General features: G+C 36.2%; 1 protein-coding gene and 1 long non-coding RNA gene across 2 annotated transcripts; both read left to right on the top strand.

Annotated features, from left to right (window-relative positions):
* The first annotated feature begins 7,761 nt into the window (after positions 1 to 7,761).
* On the top strand, positions 7,762 to 9,701 carry thbd (thrombomodulin). Its single transcript, XM_052586531.1, has one exon. It carries the CDS (start codon positions 7,966 to 7,968, stop codon positions 9,496 to 9,498), a length of 1,533 nt encoding a protein of 510 aa, XP_052442491.1. The 5' UTR covers positions 7,762 to 7,965; the 3' UTR covers positions 9,499 to 9,701.
* Positions 9,702 to 15,580: 5,879 nt separating this feature from the next.
* LOC127984060 (uncharacterized) lies at positions 15,581 to 16,916 on the top strand. The gene is made up of 3 exons (XR_008160538.1): positions 15,581 to 15,873; positions 16,133 to 16,221; positions 16,279 to 16,916. It is a non-coding gene; the product is annotated as an uncharacterized LOC127984060 (long non-coding RNA).
* The last annotated feature ends 2,127 nt before the right edge of the window (positions 16,917 to 19,043 follow it).

Genomic DNA, 19,043 nt, shown 5'->3' with positions numbered 1-19,043 from the left:
AACTTCCGGAGGGTGAGATTCATTTCCTAACCCCAAGTACAACAACTGAAGAGCAAGGAGAACTATTGTCACTTTTCAAGAGCTTTAAAAGTTACGGATGTGCTTGTGAGGTCGAGGCCAGGTGACTTTAGTGCCTCATATTTCCAATAGCAACAAGAACGCCAAACACGAAACAGGAAAACCCTGCTTGAGAACCTATATTGTTCTGTACATGTCCAGTACAGCGAACATGTCTATAGGGAAAAGCATTGTGTTTGTTCCTGTAGCTCAGCTACCGTCAAGGTCACCGGGTTGATTACCAGAGAACACACATCCTTATAAATGTGTCATTATTTTAAGTTTCTGTAAATGGAAGCGTGTACCAAAAGGATCAAAGTAAACAGACCAATAGTTCACCTAAAGATACACATTTGCTAAAAATGCAATAAACCTCAGGGCAGCCAAGATGTAGATGAGTTTGTTTCTTCATCAGATTTGGAGAAATGTAGCAATGTATCACTCAGTAAATGGGTGCCGTCCGAATGAGAGTCTAAACAGCTGATGAAAACATCACAGTAATCCACAGCACTCCAGTCCATCAGTTAACATCTCGAGAAGCCAAAAGCTTAAACAAATCCATCATTAATATGTTTTTAACTTGTGGATTATTGTGATGTATTTATCAGCTGTTTAGACTCTCATTCTGACGGCACCCATTCACTGCAGAGCATCCATTTCTGAGACACTGATGCAATGCTATTTCTCTTGCTACATTCATTATTATTTTTGTCTGTACAATAGTTTGCACATATAAACATCAAATAAATCAAGAACACAAACAAACTGGAAAACGAATCAGATTTGCATTGCTTGTATGCACTGATCCTGGAACAGTAACATCTGCTTCCAGAAGAAAACTGGATGTTCTCACGATTCAATGAACTACAGACAGAAACATGGGTTTGAGATCATCAAGACTGTTTTCCTATTTTGACCTTCAGTCATAGTAAGTTATGTCCAACTGCAAAAAAGTGAAACAGGAAATGGTAGAAAAGGTTATAATTCTGATTATGAAAGAGTTATGGGAACTTGACCTGTAATTCATACAAACTCTCTCTTTTCATTTTTAAAAACATTTAATTATATATTTGGATTATATATTTAGTTTTCTGTTTGAGAGGCCAAAACGTTTCTGCAGATAAAAATGTCTTATTTCCAAATAGAAATGTTTAATGACATCTACAGGAATATATTAACAAATGAAATGCATTAAAAAAGTGACAACATTGAAATTTAAAGCAATGTTTAATATGACTTTAGATCAGTGTTATTGTTGTAACTAAATTATTTTAAAAAAAATAAAAAAAAACTTACAATAAAAATAAATTATAACCGATTTAAAATTACCTAGCTATTAAAAATTGTTTTTATTTATGTTATAAAAAATGTATTATGTACAAATAAAGCTTGAATAAAATAAAATATAAATATTGGATGAAAATCCTAAACATAAAAATGAAAATGTTGTCTTGGTAACTAACTAAAATTATTAAAATATATATATTTTTTTATATGTATAAAAATGAAAACTAATAAAAACACCAAACATAAAATTACGTAAAATAAAAATACAAATAAAAAGTGAAAAAAAAAAATAAATAAATAAAAGAAAGTTAATAAAAGAAAGTTAAATAGACTACATTTTTTGATAATGTACTTCAATCATAATTTCTTATTCAAATGTTGAATTTAAAGTAGTGTTAACTGATAGCACTTTAAAAATAACACTGATTCTTTGGAAGGAAATTCACTGAGCAAAGAATTTCGTTGAAATGTGTCCCGATGAGTTACACCCTGCACACAAACTCTCTTGAACAGACCATTAAAACTAATACGTGTTCAATAGTGATTCCAGCTCTGGTTCTGTCACAAGAAGGACGTCAGCATGTGAGTGTGTGTTACTCACGGTGCAGCTGTACGACTGCAGAAACCAGCGACAGTTACTCACTGCAGACCAGCTTCACTTACACACACACACACACACACACACACACACACTCATCCACTGCTGTTCACTCCGACGTTATTATAGCATCACAGTTAAACAAGACAAAAAAAGTCTCCTTTTGAGTTCCAAGAAAGTCATAGGGAAATAACACGAGATGAGTAAATCATGACATTATGATTTGGGTGAACTGAATCGGTTTAAGAGTCTCAAATGTGGTTGAAATGGAAAAATGCTAATCATTTGTGCTTGATTTACAGTAGTTGTGAATGAACACATAGGTCTGGATGACTTCCTGGTTGGATTTTCTCACTGTGCAATGTCTATTCATGTTTCTGAATGATTTCTGAAGGGTCGAGTGATACTGAAGACTGGAGGAATGATGCTGAAAATCCAGCTGTGCATCACAGAAATAAGTTGCACTTTATTAAAATAGAAAATAGTTATTTTAAGTTGTCATAATATTTAATTGACGCTGTATTTTTATAATGTATTTTTCATCCAATAGATAGCCTTGGTGAGCATCCTTTTTAAAAACATTGTCAAATCCTAATTATTCCAACTCTTTGACTGCTAGTGTAGAAATGTGATTTCATTTGTTTTTTCTTTGATTCTCTTTGTTGCAATCCAGTCATTTATGGTAAAATCAATTGTAAAACACCTTTTGAGTCATGCATACATTATTAAAACCATACTTTGTGTCTTTCATTCCTGATAAATTAAGCTTGGCTACTACTATTGAGATTCTGTTTTCTTCATTTCCGATATGTTCAGCACAGCTGGGGAGCTCTAATGAAAGACACAGGATGCTTGAGGATTTAAAGGAATAGTTCACCCATTTACTCACCCTCATGTTGCTCCAAACTCGCATGACTTGCTGCTTTCTTCTACAGATCACAAAAAAACGTCATTCAGTTCTTTTCAATAAAAGATAGTAGTGACCGCATCTGTAAAACTCAAGTACATTGACGTTACTATAACAGTAGGGTATATGACTTCTATTTAAAATATACTCTATATTTCAAGTGTTCCCAAGTCATATACAAGCCTTTTTTGAGTATCAGAAACTATTTCTTTCATATGCTTAAAGGAATAGCTCTTCAAAAAAGAAAATTTACCTTCATGTAAAGAAGTTTTCTTCATCAGATTTGGTTAAATGTAGCATTGCATCAGTGTCTAATCAATGGACGCTCTGGAGTGAATGGGTGCCGTCAGAGTGAGAGTCCAAACAACTGATAAAATCATCACAATAATCAACAAAACTAAAGTCCATCAGTTAACATCTTGTGAAACCAAAATATAAAAATAAAAAAAAATCAACCATTAATATATTTTACAGTGATACTTCAATACTTTTTTACAGTGTTGTATAGAGAAAAAGTGTTATGGATTATGGACTCATATTTTATTTAGAAGAAACAGTTTAGATGTCTTAATAATGGATTTTTTAGTGGTGTGTATTATTGTGAGGTTTTTATCAGCTGTTTGTACTCTCATTCTGACGGCACCCATTCACTCCAGAGCATCCATTGATATGAGACTGAGGCAATGCAAATTTCTCCAAATATGTTCCCATGAAGAAACAAACTCATTCTGGCTGGCCTTAGGGTGAGTGTTTTTCAGCAATGATGATTTTTCTCTAAGGTGCACTGCCAATGTAAAACATTAAAGCAAAACTATTTCACATTTCAAAATGCAGCATGCATAATTACTGCCATCTGCTTCTGAATCCCATTCAGATGAATCATGTGAATAAGGTGGACGGCTCAGATGTTTTGCAGAGCTCCAGTGCCGTCATTTTTAGCAGGCACAGACTGGATGTCCTCCAAAACCTCCCTGGCTCACAAGCTCATGCAGTTTTCCCTTCACCCCGGTCAGGGCCTCACTGTTTACTGTGAAGAGCAGAACAGTAAAATAATGTGGAGAGTTACAGTCATATTTAATAGCAGAAGAGTGTTAGAGCACCAACAGTTGTATATGCTTTTACTAAAGCAATCGTTACTATTGCTCTCTGTTAGTGTTAGTGATCTAAACAAACGTCTTACTCCAAGTGTTTTAAGAGCAGTGTGCGCTATAAAAAAACATTTGTGGAATGCAAAGATTCCATGGATGTTAAAGGTCCTTCAAAGAACCATCGATGCCAAAAAAAAAAAAAAAAATAATAATAATAATAAAAACGTCCTTTTTAAGAGAGTAAGCAACTAATCAAAACACCTACTTTCAGAAAGATTTACTCTTTTGTAACTTATTTACCCCTGAAGAGTGCACATTAGTATCATAAAAATACATAGTAGCACTTAAATGTTACATTTTAGTACCTTAAAAAAAAAACTGGTTCCATCCCAATCTCAACTTTTTACCTTTTTTCTGAGCGTGCATACTGTAGGAAAACACACTTTCATCAGAAAATGTTAAACTCTTTTATGTTCTTGTATGTTTCATACCATCCTTTCACTCCCTTCTGCAGGATTATATCACCTTATAAATTACATTTTGCAATGACGGCAAGATACAGAGTGTAAAAAAAAGTTACGGCATATTACTTACTGAGCTTGAAACTGGCACATGATCAAGAGATGATCACGAAAACATCACCACTGCTAAGAAACTACAGTGCATAACAAATGATAGCAATAAACCAGCTTAGAGAGATTCATTTTGTGTTATCTTATGCTGTCATAAAAATTAAAATCCCTCCAATCCATCATTTAATGCAAAAAGACATGATCGCAGAAGAATGTGTTACACGTCAGAGTGAGCAATAACCTGCTGAAGTTTGGCATTCAGAGTGAATTACGCCGCTCTAGCTGTCTTCATGTATAGGATGCCTGTGTTTACTGCATAGTTTCACCTCATAGACCTAATACTGCAGAACAAAAAGTCACAGAGAAATAGTTTGGGGCCAGACAGTAAATCCAACAAATCGAAACCTGCTTCAACATATTACTGTGACTTTTCACAGATTCTCAAACCTTGGTCAAATTAAATTTTCATGCTTGTCCCATTCATTTACTCCCTGTCCACCAATGATGGCACTAACAATCAAGGATCAGTCATTTCCTGAAACAGTTTTGAGCTCAAATGTCTTTCCTTAAAACCTTGCCAAATAAATAAAAGATACCTAGAAATATAAACAGAAACAGGTTTTAATAAAAAGTAGCATTTCAAGCATCCATCTTTTCATAACTATCATTCCACAAATACTGTATAGTCAAAGATGCATGAAAAATACAAGAAAATAAAACTTAGTCTGGATTTGATTTCCACAGAGAAGATGTGAGAGGGTATACTCATATGCATAACACTAAATGAATCAGAGTAAATAAATGTCTTATCAATGCATAACTTTGAATGATCTATAAGTGTATTTAAAATCAACATTTTTCTTTCTTTGTTGCACTGCATTTTCGGTGCACCTGAAGCTGCCTAACATGCAAATTCACTAAAATAGGTATTTTAAGAGTTGCATACCTTTCAGAACAACGTTTGCATTGAGAGCGATTGTTGCTTACGTAGGCAGGTTTTGAAGCAGAGCTTCAAGGGTGTGAGCTTTTGTCTCAAGAGAGTAGTCAAAAGCAGTCTTTGGATAAAAGCATCTGCTATATGAATTCATGAAAATAGTAATTGGCTTCAACCATTAAATTCCTGGGGGGTTTTCTTCATATTTCACATTACACAAATGTACAAAGATGTGCACACTGCTGTTTATTTAAAAAGAACACAGTGGTAAGTTAACTGGTGAAGCTGGGTGCTTGGTTTCTTGTGATTAAGTAGATGCTTTTCTTAAAGGGATTGTTGAAGCTCGTACTGAACAGACCTGGAGTTAAGTGAATGTCCACAAACATCTACAGGTCAAATTTAAGCCTTAAATGCATTAAGTAAATTAAGTTTAAGCACCTAATCTAATATTTTCTGTGATAATTCAAGTCTATCTTTTCCTGGCACATCAAATAACTTTTACCTGTGGAGCTAAAATTAACATTATCAAATAATTCTCATATTGTTTCATCTGGATGTTGTATATAATACATTCTTGGAGCCCTTCGACTGCTTCTTTCTAGGTGCAAAAGGTTTTACTACTCCATTAAAAAGAAAAGAAAAACATCCTTCCTTTCGTCCTTAGGATATGGCTGGACAGAAAGCAACAAAGCATGCTATGACAGGATTCATATTACTTACTAATGCACGTTTGGGAACCATTTCTAAATGAGATGAGATGGTTACATTTTGATGATGTGAGTGGTGTTTAAATGCATATAACTCACTGATTAAAAATAGAAAGAGGGTGATGGAATAAATGACCATCTCCGGCAGTTCTCTCCAATTTCCTGCCACAAGAGGGTCGCCAAAATATGAATAGGAACATCTTGTGAAAATCACTTAATTGGGAAATCAAATGGTTAACAGTCAGACAAAATACAGAAATGTCTTTAATCAAAATCATAGTTATTGCATGGGATTTAATAATGAGGCTCTGGGGGCTCTGGGGCCTCTTCGTTTTGCCATAACGCCCATTTTCTGCCTGATTTATGTTGTGTTTTCATTCTTTGTCACTAATAAAACAATCCCAGTCTTTTTACAATTTCCTTTCATGGACTGCTCTGGAGGGGGAAATACAGACCGGTATCTATGAAAACTTCCTAAGTATCCTGTTTGAGCTGTGACACAGAGCATGACATGAAATGAAGAGAAAGTCAGGCTGGGTTGCTCTTTTTTTCTTTGATTAACGTCAATCCAGAAGTTACTCCCAGTCATCATGCACACACCCACAAAACCTTCAGCGCTATCAAAATCAAAATATATTCCATTAGTTAATGGCACTGCTATCCACCCATTGTTCACTGAAGTCATGGAAACAAGGATATTGGTGAACAATTAAACAACCATTACATTAATGGCCATTTCAACTCCTTGTCCAGTTGGAAAAAGCTGAAAAGTGTCTAAATCTATACATATGTGTATTTAATTCATCATGCTGGTGTTTTATTAATACTGTTACACGCATCATAATAAATACAAACCCCAAATTACACAACTGTAATGATGACTCATATTACAAAACATGCAAGTAAATCCAATTGTACTTCAAATAAAATAATAAAAGTAATAAAAAAAACATTATTAGCATTATTACAGTTAAATGAAAGGGTTAAGTGGCACCAAAAACTGTTACCACATAAAAAAAAATAAAAAAAAATAAAGCTTTGCATTAGCGCATTGATTAATAAAATCAAAGCAAGTGCCATTTAAGTTATCAGACCAAACATTTGAGTGTGTATATTTAGGAAAAGTTATTTATATAACATTTCACACGCAATTTAAGTGCTTCATATAATAGATTATGTACATTGTAACAGTATGTTTATATTAATGGAATACATTCAGTGTTATTAAAAAGTTAAATAAATACAAAAAAAATCAAACAAAATTTAAATCCAAATATGCACTGTTAAAAAGATATAAATAAAGATTAGTGCTGTAGTATATTTTATAAGAAAATACTATTTCAAAATGTGATATTTATGTTTCTTGCGGTTTCTTTGTATCATTTGTGAAATTTAGCAATTCTGAGTGAAAATACTTAAAAAAAAATAAAAAATGGGCAAAATGTATTTGATATCTATCTATCTATCTATCTATCTATCTATCTATCTATCTATCTATCTATCTATCTATCTATTTTAGGAGGGGGATAGCTTTACCGAAACATAGTTAAGCGAAAAGGAAACATCTATTTGAGGTAACTCGTTCGGAATTGAATATCACGTGTCAGCAGGGTTGGGGAGAGGAGAGGAGAGGGAGTGAAGTGTGCGTCTCATGCGGTTTCTGCCTGAACACGAACTTACTAATCGTCTGGAGTCTTGAATGTCGATATAAATGCTGCAAGGCACAGCTCGAACTCATGAACGTGCGGTCAACACGCTGATAAGATCTTCCGTATCTTCAGTATCTCCGAACCGTTACATAACGCGCAAGCAGAGATGAGAGACATCATAATAGCGCTGGCGCTCGTGGTGCTGAGAGTTAGCGGGGAAAACATCAGTGACGGCTTTTGTGTGGATGGAAAATGCTTCGTCTTCCACGTAGACAGAGCGAGTTTTGACGCTGCCCAGCTCGTGTGTCGGGAGAAAGGAGGACATCTGATGACCGTGCGAACCGAGAAAGCGGCCGATGTTCTCGGTGGTTTGTTAAACGGCGCTCCTGGAGACTTTTGGCTCGGGCTGAAATACGCTGCAAAACAGTGTTCAAACTCAACCGAGGGGTTAAAGGGATACAGATGGGTTACTGAAGACAACAAAACCCAGTACATCAACTGGAAGAGCAACGTGAGTGTTTGTTCTCCACTATGTGTTTCTGTTTCTCAAAAAGACTTCAAATGGACCGAAAGAGCATGCAATGACACAATCGAGGGGTATTTGTGCGAATATGACAACCCTGGTTACTGCCCGCCGCTTAGCAGCGATGCACCCGTCTCATATCAAACTAGTTTCGGATTCACAGCAAATGAAAAACTCAAAGAGATTCCTCAACTCACTAATGGGACATTGCAGCCGTTGAGAACGAGACACATTTGCTTCGAAGGCGAGTGGCTTCAAGCACCCTGGAGTTGTGAAGTTTTTGGTGGTGGATGCGATTATAAGTGCATCCAGAAAGGGAAAAGCAATGCATGCATCTGTCAGCCGGGATTTGAACTCGACACCAACGGAGTCACGTGCAACAAACAGGACCCTTGCGCTGAATGTGAACACAAATGCACGCGAGCCGGCGATGCATTAGTGTGCGCGTGTCGCCCGGGGTTTCAACTAGGTGCAGATGGCAAGTCTTGTGAAAAATGCAAACCAGGCTTTCACATTGAGGGTGGCATTTGTGTTGATGAAGACGAATGCAACTCCGCGCCGTGCGAGCACGACTGTATTAACACCGAAGGTGGCTACCACTGTGTGTGCTTTCAGGGATATATTCAGTCGATGGAGGACATGCACAAATGTGAAATGCACTGTGAGGAATACACCTGCCCAGGTGACTGTGATCCCAACAACAACGCTCAGTGCAACTGCCCCAATGGTTTCGTACTTGAAGAACAATATTGCGTTGACATAGATGAATGTGATAGTGATTACTGTGATCATTCATGTTTAAATACACCTGGAAGTTTTAGATGTTCTTGCAATGAAGGATACGTGCTTATAGACAACACCAAATGTATTGGAGAAGACTTTGAGGGTTCAGGCAGCTCAACGCCTTTTGATGTGTTTACTCCTACGAGCAGATCTCCAACAGACAAGCCAGTGTCCATCTCACCTGGCAGTCTTTTAGGAATAATGGTTTGCATTGTTTTTTGTATTCTTTTACTGGTCTGTCTCGCTCACTGCATAATGACACGGATTAGTAAAAAGCACCATAACAATGTGGACAAAGGCCACAATGAAATCTTCAATTTTGAACCGGTGATCACTGACAAACACTGCGCACAACAGACACTCCCAGACACATATATAGAAAGAGAAACTTAAAGTCGGACGCCACACGAACTGAAATGTACATAGTAGCTACAAAACAGTAAATACTTTTGATGGTGTTTGTAAAAATAAATATATTTGACTTAGACAATGTTAGTAAAACTGAAACTTACCTTGCACAAGTTTGAACTCATGAATGTATTTTGCTGAATGTTTTTTTTTTTGTTGAAGAAAATAAATGCTATATTTTAATATAATGTGCAGCAAATTTCATGTACAGTAGCCTGTGTTCTTTCGTCCTCTCTCTCGCTCTCTCTCTGCAATCTGTGTCCAAATATGAAGATAGACTGGAAAATAGACATGCACAGTGCAACATTAATGTACGGTGCCCGTAAAGTAACCTGTTCGGTTTACTTAGTTTTGTCGTGGGATATTAATTTGTGGGAACGTCATATTATGTCGTGGCCACGAGATCATTTTGTCGAGGTAACGACATCCATTTCTCGTGGCCACGACTTCTTATGTTGAGGGAACGATATGTTTTTCTCGTGGCCACGAGTTTAATGCGTAAACAAACCTGCGGGACCATAGCACCCCAGGATTATCAGAAATGGATTCATTCATATTTTATTTTGATTTAAGTAATTATTATTTTAACCATATGCTCTGGCTACCGGGCTGTATTACATGCGATAGTCAAGCATTCAAATGAAGTTTATCATACATAAATATGACGTGCATAATATAAAAACTTTTATCCATACAGTCTTGTAAGTCCATTAACTGATAGTACTTCCCACGCAATATGTGTACATTATTATTATTATTAGCCTTATATTATTGGTAATATTATTTTTTATTTTGTTTATATAACATTTTTTTGCTTCAATTTCGATCTCTTTATTTAACATTCTGAATACTTTTGTAAATAATAGCATACTGTAAATGCTCGACATTAACATAAAATGTCATAAATGCATACATTTTATATGTATAAATAATATAATAATTTCTTAAATCAAAATAAAATATAAATGAATCCATTTCTGATAATCCTGGGTTGCTATGGTCACGAAGGTTTGTTTACGCATTAAACTTGTGGCCACGAGAAAAACATATCTTTCCCTCAACATAAGAAGTCGTGGCCTGGACAAATGGATGTTGTTCCCTCAACATAGCATCTTGAGGCCACGACATAAGGATGTCGTTACCTCGACAAAATGATCTCGTGGCCACGACATAATATGACGTTCCCACGAGTTAATATGACGTTCCCAGAAATTTGTGGGAACGTGGTCACGACAAAACTAAGTAAACTGAACAAGTCACTTTAAGGGCACTGTATTAATGAACTTGAGTTCTAAACGTTTTATTTTTGCAAATGCCTTCCTACAAAAGTTTCTGCTCGTCTTCTGACTGTAATGTTGGTAAATGGTCCCCTCTAGTGGGCATTGAGGAACTTTAGTTCAAGTGCACTTACTGATTCATACACATCGCTCACCTCAAATAAAATTTCTTCAAGAATGGCAATAGTTGATGTCCTATCATTGCAGTTGGTATATCCATTGACTATACCAACTGCAACTGCAATCCTTCATCCATTCCTGCATTGAATAATTGTATAACATTTCTACGCTGTTTATTTCTTTCTAAATAAAAATACGAAGATTCTGAGAGTAATCTAAGACGATGAAATAACTAAATTCAAATAAATGTTTTACTCTTAAAATATTGCTACTAAACTACCGCCTTTATTCAGTTAATTGAAATGGTTGTAGTTCCCTTTCATAGGTCACGTCGATGCTGTGGTGACGTCACCGGTATGGGAAAACCCCTTGGTGGTTACCCACATGGTGGATAAACTAATCATGCCAGAAACATGTTAGCGACATGCTAGTAACTTACTAATCATGCTAGTCACTTGCTAATCACTTGTTAATCATGCTAGAAACATGCTAATCATATTAGCGACATGCTAATCATATTAGCGACATGCTAGTCACTTGTTAATTATGTTAGGGACATACTAGTGACATGCTAATCTTGCTAGAAAACATGCTAGCGACATGTTTATCATGCTAGAAACATGCTAGTTACATGGTAGTCACATGTTAATCATACTGGAGACATTTTAACACCATGCTAGTAACTTGCTAATTATGCAAAAAAAATGCTAGCAAAATGCTAATCACGCTTGAAATATGATGGTGAAATTCTAGTCGCATACGAATCATACTAGAGACATGTTATTGACATGGAGTCATGCTAGAAACATGCATGCAACATGCTAGTAACGTGCAAATCATGGTAAAACGTGCAAGCAACATGCTTGTAACTTGTTAATCATGCTAGAAACATGCTACTGACATGTTAATCATGCTAGAAACATGTTATTGACATGCTTATCATGCTAGAAACATGCCAGTGACATGTTAGTAACATGCTAATCATGTTAGAAACATGCTAAAAACACACTAGTCACTTGCTAATTATGCTAGAAACATGCTAGCAAAATGCTAATCACGCTAGAAATATGATAGTGAAATTCTAGTCGCATACGAATCATACTAGAGACATGTTATTGACATGGAGTCATGCTAGAAACATGCATGCAACATGCTAGTAACGTGCAAATCATGGTAAAACGTGCAAGCAACATGCTTGTAACTTGTTAATCATGCTAGAAACATGCTACTGACATGTTAATCATGCTAGAAACATGTTATTGACATGCTAGTAACATGCTAATCATGTTAGAAACATGCTAAAAACACACTAGTCACTTGCTAATTATGCAAGAAACATGCTATTTATATGTTAATCATGCTAGATAAATGCTAGCATCATGTTAATCATGCTAGAAACATGCTAGTGACATGTTAATCATGCTAGACTTTCATGATAGAAAATAATGCTAGAAAACATGCTGATGACATGCTAGTAACATGCTAATCATGTTAGAAACATGTTAACAACACACTAGTCACTTGCTAATTCTACTAGAAACATGCTATTGACATGTTAATCATGCTAGATACATGCTAGCGTCATGTTAATCATGTTAGAAACATGCTAGTGACATGTTAATCATGCTAGACTTTCATGATAGAAAATAATGCTAGAAAACATGCTGATGACATGCTAGTAACATGCTAATCATGTTAGAAAGATTCTAATAATTTGCTAATCATACTAGCTACATGCTAGTCACTTTGCTAATCATGCTAGAAATGTTAATGTGCTATAAACATACTAGTGACATGCTAATCATGCTAGAAAAATGCTAGAGACATGCTAGTCACTTGCTAATCATGCTAGAAACATGCTAACGACATGCTTATTATGCTAAAACATGCTAGTGACATGCTAATCATGCTACAAAAAATGCTAGCGACATGCTAGTAACTTGCTAGTGACATGGTAGTCGCATGCTAATCATACTAGAAACATTTTAACTACATGCTAGTAACTTGTTAATTATGCAAAAAAATGCTAGCAAAATGCTAATCACGCTAGAAATATGATAGTGAAATGCTAGTGGCATGCGGATCATGCTAGAGACATGTTAGTGACATGGAATCATGCTAGAAACATGCATGCAACATGCTAGTAACTTGCAAATCATGCTAAAACATGCAAGCAACATGCCTTCAACTTGTTAATCATACTAGAAACAGGCTACTGACATGTTAATCATGCTAGAAACATGTTATTGATATGCTTATCATGCTAGAAACATGCCAGTGACATGCTAGTAACATGCTAATCATGTTAGAAACATGTTAACAACACACTAGTCACTTGCTAATTATACTAGAAACAAGCTATTGACATGTTAATCATGCTAGATACATGCTAGCGTCATGTTAATCATGTTAGAAACATGCTAGTGACATGTTAAATCATGCTAGACTTTCATGATAGAAAATAATGCTAGAAAACATGCTGGTGACATGCTAGTAACATGCTAATCATGTTAGAAAGATTCTAATAACTTGCTAATCATACTTGCTACATGCTAGTCAATTGCTAATCACGCTAGTAACATGCTAACGGCAATATTAATTGTGCTATAAACATACTAGTGACATGCTAATCATGCTAGAAAAATGCTAGAGACATGCTAGTAGAGATCTTTGCCCGAACCCGATGGGACCCGTCAGGACCCGACGGGTTCGGTCGGGTTCGGGCTTAATTTCTATCATCTTACGCGGGCTCGGGCCGGGCTCGGGCTTGCGCTCCGGTTTGCGAGGTAAACGAGCGGCCATGTGATGCGTTTCGATTAGCGCGAAAAAGATGCGAAAATGAATGCTGAGCAGGTGTAACGGAGGCTTGCCTCTGGTGATTACGTTTTGGTTGCACCAGCAACTAAAGCAAACTCTGAGGTGTGGAAAAGTTTTGACCATGCTTATAATGAGAATAATGAGTGAATAATGACGCACCATCAGTGAGCGCAGGAACGCACTGAAGACATCTACAGTGGATTCAATCATTTTCCTCCACAAAAACATGTAGACTTAGCCTAATCTCTGTGAGTTAAGGTTTTTCAAATAACTAAATATTCATTGAGTCTTAAATGCATAATGTTGACAGAGTATTTACGCTAATGTTGGCATTATTTTATTAAATAAAGCAAATCTGGCGAAGCCTTTATCTTAATTTCGTTATTGCCAAATACCCATCTTAATTTAAAATTTATCTTAATTATTTTTTTTTTAAATGACTCGATTTATTGGTGCGTTGGTCTATTTATAGGTTAAATGAGTCTATGTCTAGAATGCTGAGATGTTACGATGTCACAGAGGACTTATTTAATTTCTTTATTCCTACTTCCAAGTGGTCTAGTCTACGTTAGTTATGAGCAAATTATGTTAAAACATGAATAAAATTACTCATTGTTGACAAAAGGCAAAAGAGCTGTGTGCGTGCGCACATTTGAATAATGTCGGGCTGTAAACGGGTTCGGGCTTTAAAAAAGCTGTCAATCAAAATGTACTTGTCGGGCTCGGGCCGAAACCTGTCGGGCTCGGGTCCTGTCGGGCCTAACTTTTAAGGCCCGATTACAGCTCTACATGCTAGTCACTTGCTAATCATGCTAGAAACATGCTAACGACATGCTAATTATGCTAAAACATGCTAGTGACATGCTAATCATGCTACAAAACATGCTAGTGACATGCTAGTAACTTGTTAATCATGTTAGAGAAATGCTAGTGACATGCTAATCATACTTGAAACATGTTAGTGACATGCTAGTCGCAAGCTTATCATTCTAGAAACATACTTACAACATGCTAGTTAATTGCTAGAAACATGTTAATCACGTAAGAAACATGCTAGCAAAATGTTAATCATGTTAGAAACATGTTAACAACATGCTAGTTTACAATTATTCATTTAGCTGACGCTTTTATCCAGAGCGACTTACAATTGCTATATATATACGCCTCTTGAAAAAATAGGGGTCTATCTCAGGAACACATTGGTGTCTCACAGTGTATTTGAATCCGTGTCTCTCACGCCAAAGGCATGTGCCTTATCCACTGCGCTAACACCACCCCTGCATGTTAAACATGCTAGAGAAATGCTAGCAACATGATAGTAACTTGCTAATTATGCTAATGACATGCTAGTAACATGCTAATCATGTTAGAAATGTGCTTGCAACATGCTAATAACTTGCTAATCACGCTATTCGCTTGTTTAGTCTGACGTCACATAGCAGAGCTTCCGTGTCCAAACGCTCTATCAGTTACCACGAGAAAACAACAAACGGTGCTAATATAAACTCACAATGTGATAGAATACTAGCGAAAAAGTTATAATCTTAACCTTTAACTCCATACCGAAGTCCCAGATAGGCAGACAATGAAAATATAAATATTAAAAAATATATATAAAAATTATTTGTGTTTGGGACGCTGTGAGCACGGATATTGTAGTGTATACCGTAAGTTTGAAAGCATTTAGCTTAAATGATTAATATGAATAAACAGTGCTCATAAACGGAAGCTGAGGTTATTCTCAAGTGAAGCGAGTTGAGGCTTGGACCCGGAAACAGCGCTTCTTACGTCATCACTTAACAACCGAATAGAGTTGCTAATAGCATGCTAGTATTTTGCTAATCATGCTAATGACATGCTAGTCACTTGGCTTTCTCAAACTAATTTTAAGTTTGTCTTGACAAACCTTTTTAACTAGTTTTCCTTTAAATGCTTAAACAGAGCTAAAATATAATGTTTTACAACAACAACTAAGGTCAAATCTCAGTTTTGCCCATATTACAAAGAACACAAGACTGTGCTCGAAACATTTCTCTCCGGAATGTTTTTCAAGAACATCGACTGGAATCAGGAAGCTCAAGGAAGGTTCAGTTCCCTCAGTGTTCACCTGGACTCAACGGCCTTACGAAAGGAAAGCCTTGCAATTGTAAGTGAAAAAGATATATTCTTCAAATGAAGTTATATCGTTTAAAATACTTGTGATAAGAGGTTACAGCTAGATCGTAAGCACCATTTCAGACAATTACATGAAATAAACAAAACATGTTAAGAATCGTAAGCCAGTTCAAGAAGACAGATATGTGTCAAAACTTGTGGATTAATTGTAAGAAAATGTACATGTCCCATACACTCTCAATCTAGTCATGTCATAGCAATGCCAAACACTGATCATGACTGTTGTGTAGAGCCCATGACTACTGAGGAGAAGCTTGTGGCTGCACAGGAGGAGATTTCTCGTCTCAGAAGCCATCATTTGGCATTCAGAACAATATGGGTAATCCAAAATTTCCCTGATTATGACATTTTAAGAGCCATTTTCTTGTCTCTACAGCCCACAGCACAGAGCATGGCCTCATGGGCTCAAAAGCAAAGAATTAATGAAACCAACACACACTGAGGGTTGGATGCCAGACACAACATCTCTCCCAGTTTAATCAGCTTTTCTTGAACAAGACCTTGCTCTGCGTTTCAATGCATCACAAAGTACAGTCAGTCAAATTTGTGTAACCCGGGCAAATTATTTGTACTTCATGCTAGGGTGTCTGCCTTTATGGCCAAGTAGATCTTCAGTTGATGAACTTATGCCAGAGTATTTTAAAGCTGTCTACCCCAAAACCAGAGTCATCCTGGATTGTACTTCGATTCCAATGTGCCAGCTCCAAGATACTGAACTCTGAGACTTACTCACACTACAAAGGCACAACTAAACTCAAATCTCTGGTTGGAATTTCATGGGAGCATGAGCAGTCTTTAAACAGGAAGCATCTCTGATAAAGAGATCACCAAGTCATCTGGCATTTTTAATCTTCTTGAAGAGGGCGATGCTGTGATGGTAGATAAAGGCTTTTTAATCAAAGACATCGAGCGCAGCGTTAGTTCAGTCAGGCCACAGAGGCAAGGCTGTGAACAGCTGATGAGGTCAGCTGTCAAATCGCTCCGAACACCACCTCTCTCCTATTAGACACGGGATATATATACGTGGCACTACTGCTCGGTAAGTATGCTCAACGGCTATTATTCTGGGAGCAAGAACCCCCATAAGGAACCATACCGCCAAAGATAAATTGTGTTCAATAAAGTCAAGTAAACTTGCCAAAGTGGTTCCTGTCTGAACTACTTGATGAAATTCATGCCACAGTAGTAATCCCACCTTTTCTCAGCCCAAGTGGATAGTTCAGCCATAAGGTGCTCGCACACACACATAACATCGCTCGTTTGAGGATTCACATTGAACGGGCTATTCGTTTAATTTATTTATTTAATTTAGAATTTATTTTAAAATTTCAAGTTAGTTTTATTATTAAACATTTCAATTTCACAAAGGAAAATGCAGCATTTTGTCTTTTGTCTAATAATAAAAGGGCACATTTTCATTTATAATTTGTCTTAAATCTAATTTTGTAAAAATATATAAATAAATAGTAAGAAAATTGTATGGTGTAATCTGTACTGTGAATTTTATTGCATCATTAAAGTTTATTGAATCTTTACATCCAGATATGCTACTAGTTTTTGCTGATCATGCTGATTTGTCCATAGTAAGGTTCAGCCGATTTCTTTTTGGGCTACCAAAACCTGAAGAATGCCTGCCCGATGAGCTACCAGGGATTTTGACATTTTGCAACCGAAATTTGGGTGTATTTCCCGAAAGCATTGTTAAAAACAACATTGCTTGCGACCGTGGCAAAGAGGCCCTTTCAATTTTCACTCTGCGATTCTTTTGCGACTCTTTTTCCCTTAAAGTTTGGTCCATTCATAAAAAAAATCTATTGTTTAACTTGGACAACTGTGCCAGTTGTTTTGGCTACTTTGTTTGGTGTCTGGATTCGTTTTGAAGCTTGGAATGCAGCATGAAACAGCACAGTGTATTCAAATTGAATTTATATTGATTGGAAGATTTAAATGAAATTACATTTTCGTTGTTCATAGAAATTCTTTGGAAAATTGATGTTCTTAAAAATAAAATGCAAAGAAAACACAAATCTTATGGCGGCAGATGTCGGAAAGCATAAAAACAAAGACATCAGGTTAATATGTTCCTTTGTGTTACTAAGCTTAAGTATTTCAAAGTATTCTAAAGTATTTAGATTAAGTTACTTCACCTGAGTAATTAACGAAATACGTTACTGGTTACCTTTTAAAGCTTGTATTTTGTAATCTGTAGTGAAATACATTTTAAAAGTAACCTTCTCAGCCCTGCCTGGTATTTAGTATGAATGAACGAACGAGCAAACATACAAACAATGTCCAAAAATGAACTGAGGAACAAAACTTGAACTTAACATGGACCGTCCTGAACATGGAGGTCTAGAAATTTCCTTACAACTACACAAAATACGTAGTAACTGTTTACCTTCAACATCGTGGATATAACCCTCAATCCAGTCGTTGTAACCCTTCAGGAAGATAGACCTAAGAATTTTTTTATCCTTCTTCCGCCCACGAGCGTAAAAGAGGAGGAAGACAGACGGGTTCTTCCAAACAATTAGGGATGTGACTGACCATTTTTTACCACAGTGGAAAGGGCCAGTTCACTGGCTAGGTTGCACACACAACTCACAAACAATCATGACCACAGAAATTTTGTGATCAATGCAATATTCATTAATAAAATAGCTTGGATAGCATACTGAAAAACTAAAAAGCAACAATGTATCTGTTTTTGATTTAACTACTGTAACTTGCAGCTTGATTATTGAAGAGACACTACACAAACATGCAGTTTCTCACTTTCTCACTGTTGTTCATTTAAATAAAAATGCTATTCGTTCAAGCTACATTATTCTGATTTAAAACATGCAGAATGCTAGATCTAAAGGCCGGTTGCTGAAAAAAAAAAGCATCAGTGATTTTTTGCCTCTACGTCTTTCATTTAAATTGTGCAAATGTTTTTGTGAGAAACTGAGCAGCCCTCTCTCAATTTTAACATCTTTGTATTCCTCCTGATATTACAAAACAACTGTCAATAAGAGGAAAACATTCTTCATTAGAACATTATTCTACAAGAGCAAGACATTTTTATTTAATTTGTTATCACATTCACAGAGCTACATGCAATCAAGTGATCGTGGCTGTCAATTCTTTAAAATGATGGCA

This window comes from Carassius gibelio, chromosome B20, assembly GCF_023724105.1.
Source record: "Carassius gibelio isolate Cgi1373 ecotype wild population from Czech Republic chromosome B20, carGib1.2-hapl.c, whole genome shotgun sequence".
Lineage (NCBI taxonomy): Eukaryota > Metazoa > Chordata > Actinopteri > Cypriniformes > Cyprinidae > Carassius > Carassius gibelio.
This window is presented reverse-complemented; position numbering and strand designations above follow the sequence as displayed.

Bases quoted from the DNA above. Each gene is read 5' to 3' on its own strand.
- thbd (XM_052586531.1), top strand. From the start codon at position 7,966: ATGAGAGACATCATAATAGCGCTGGCGCTCGTGGTGCTGAGAGTTAGC.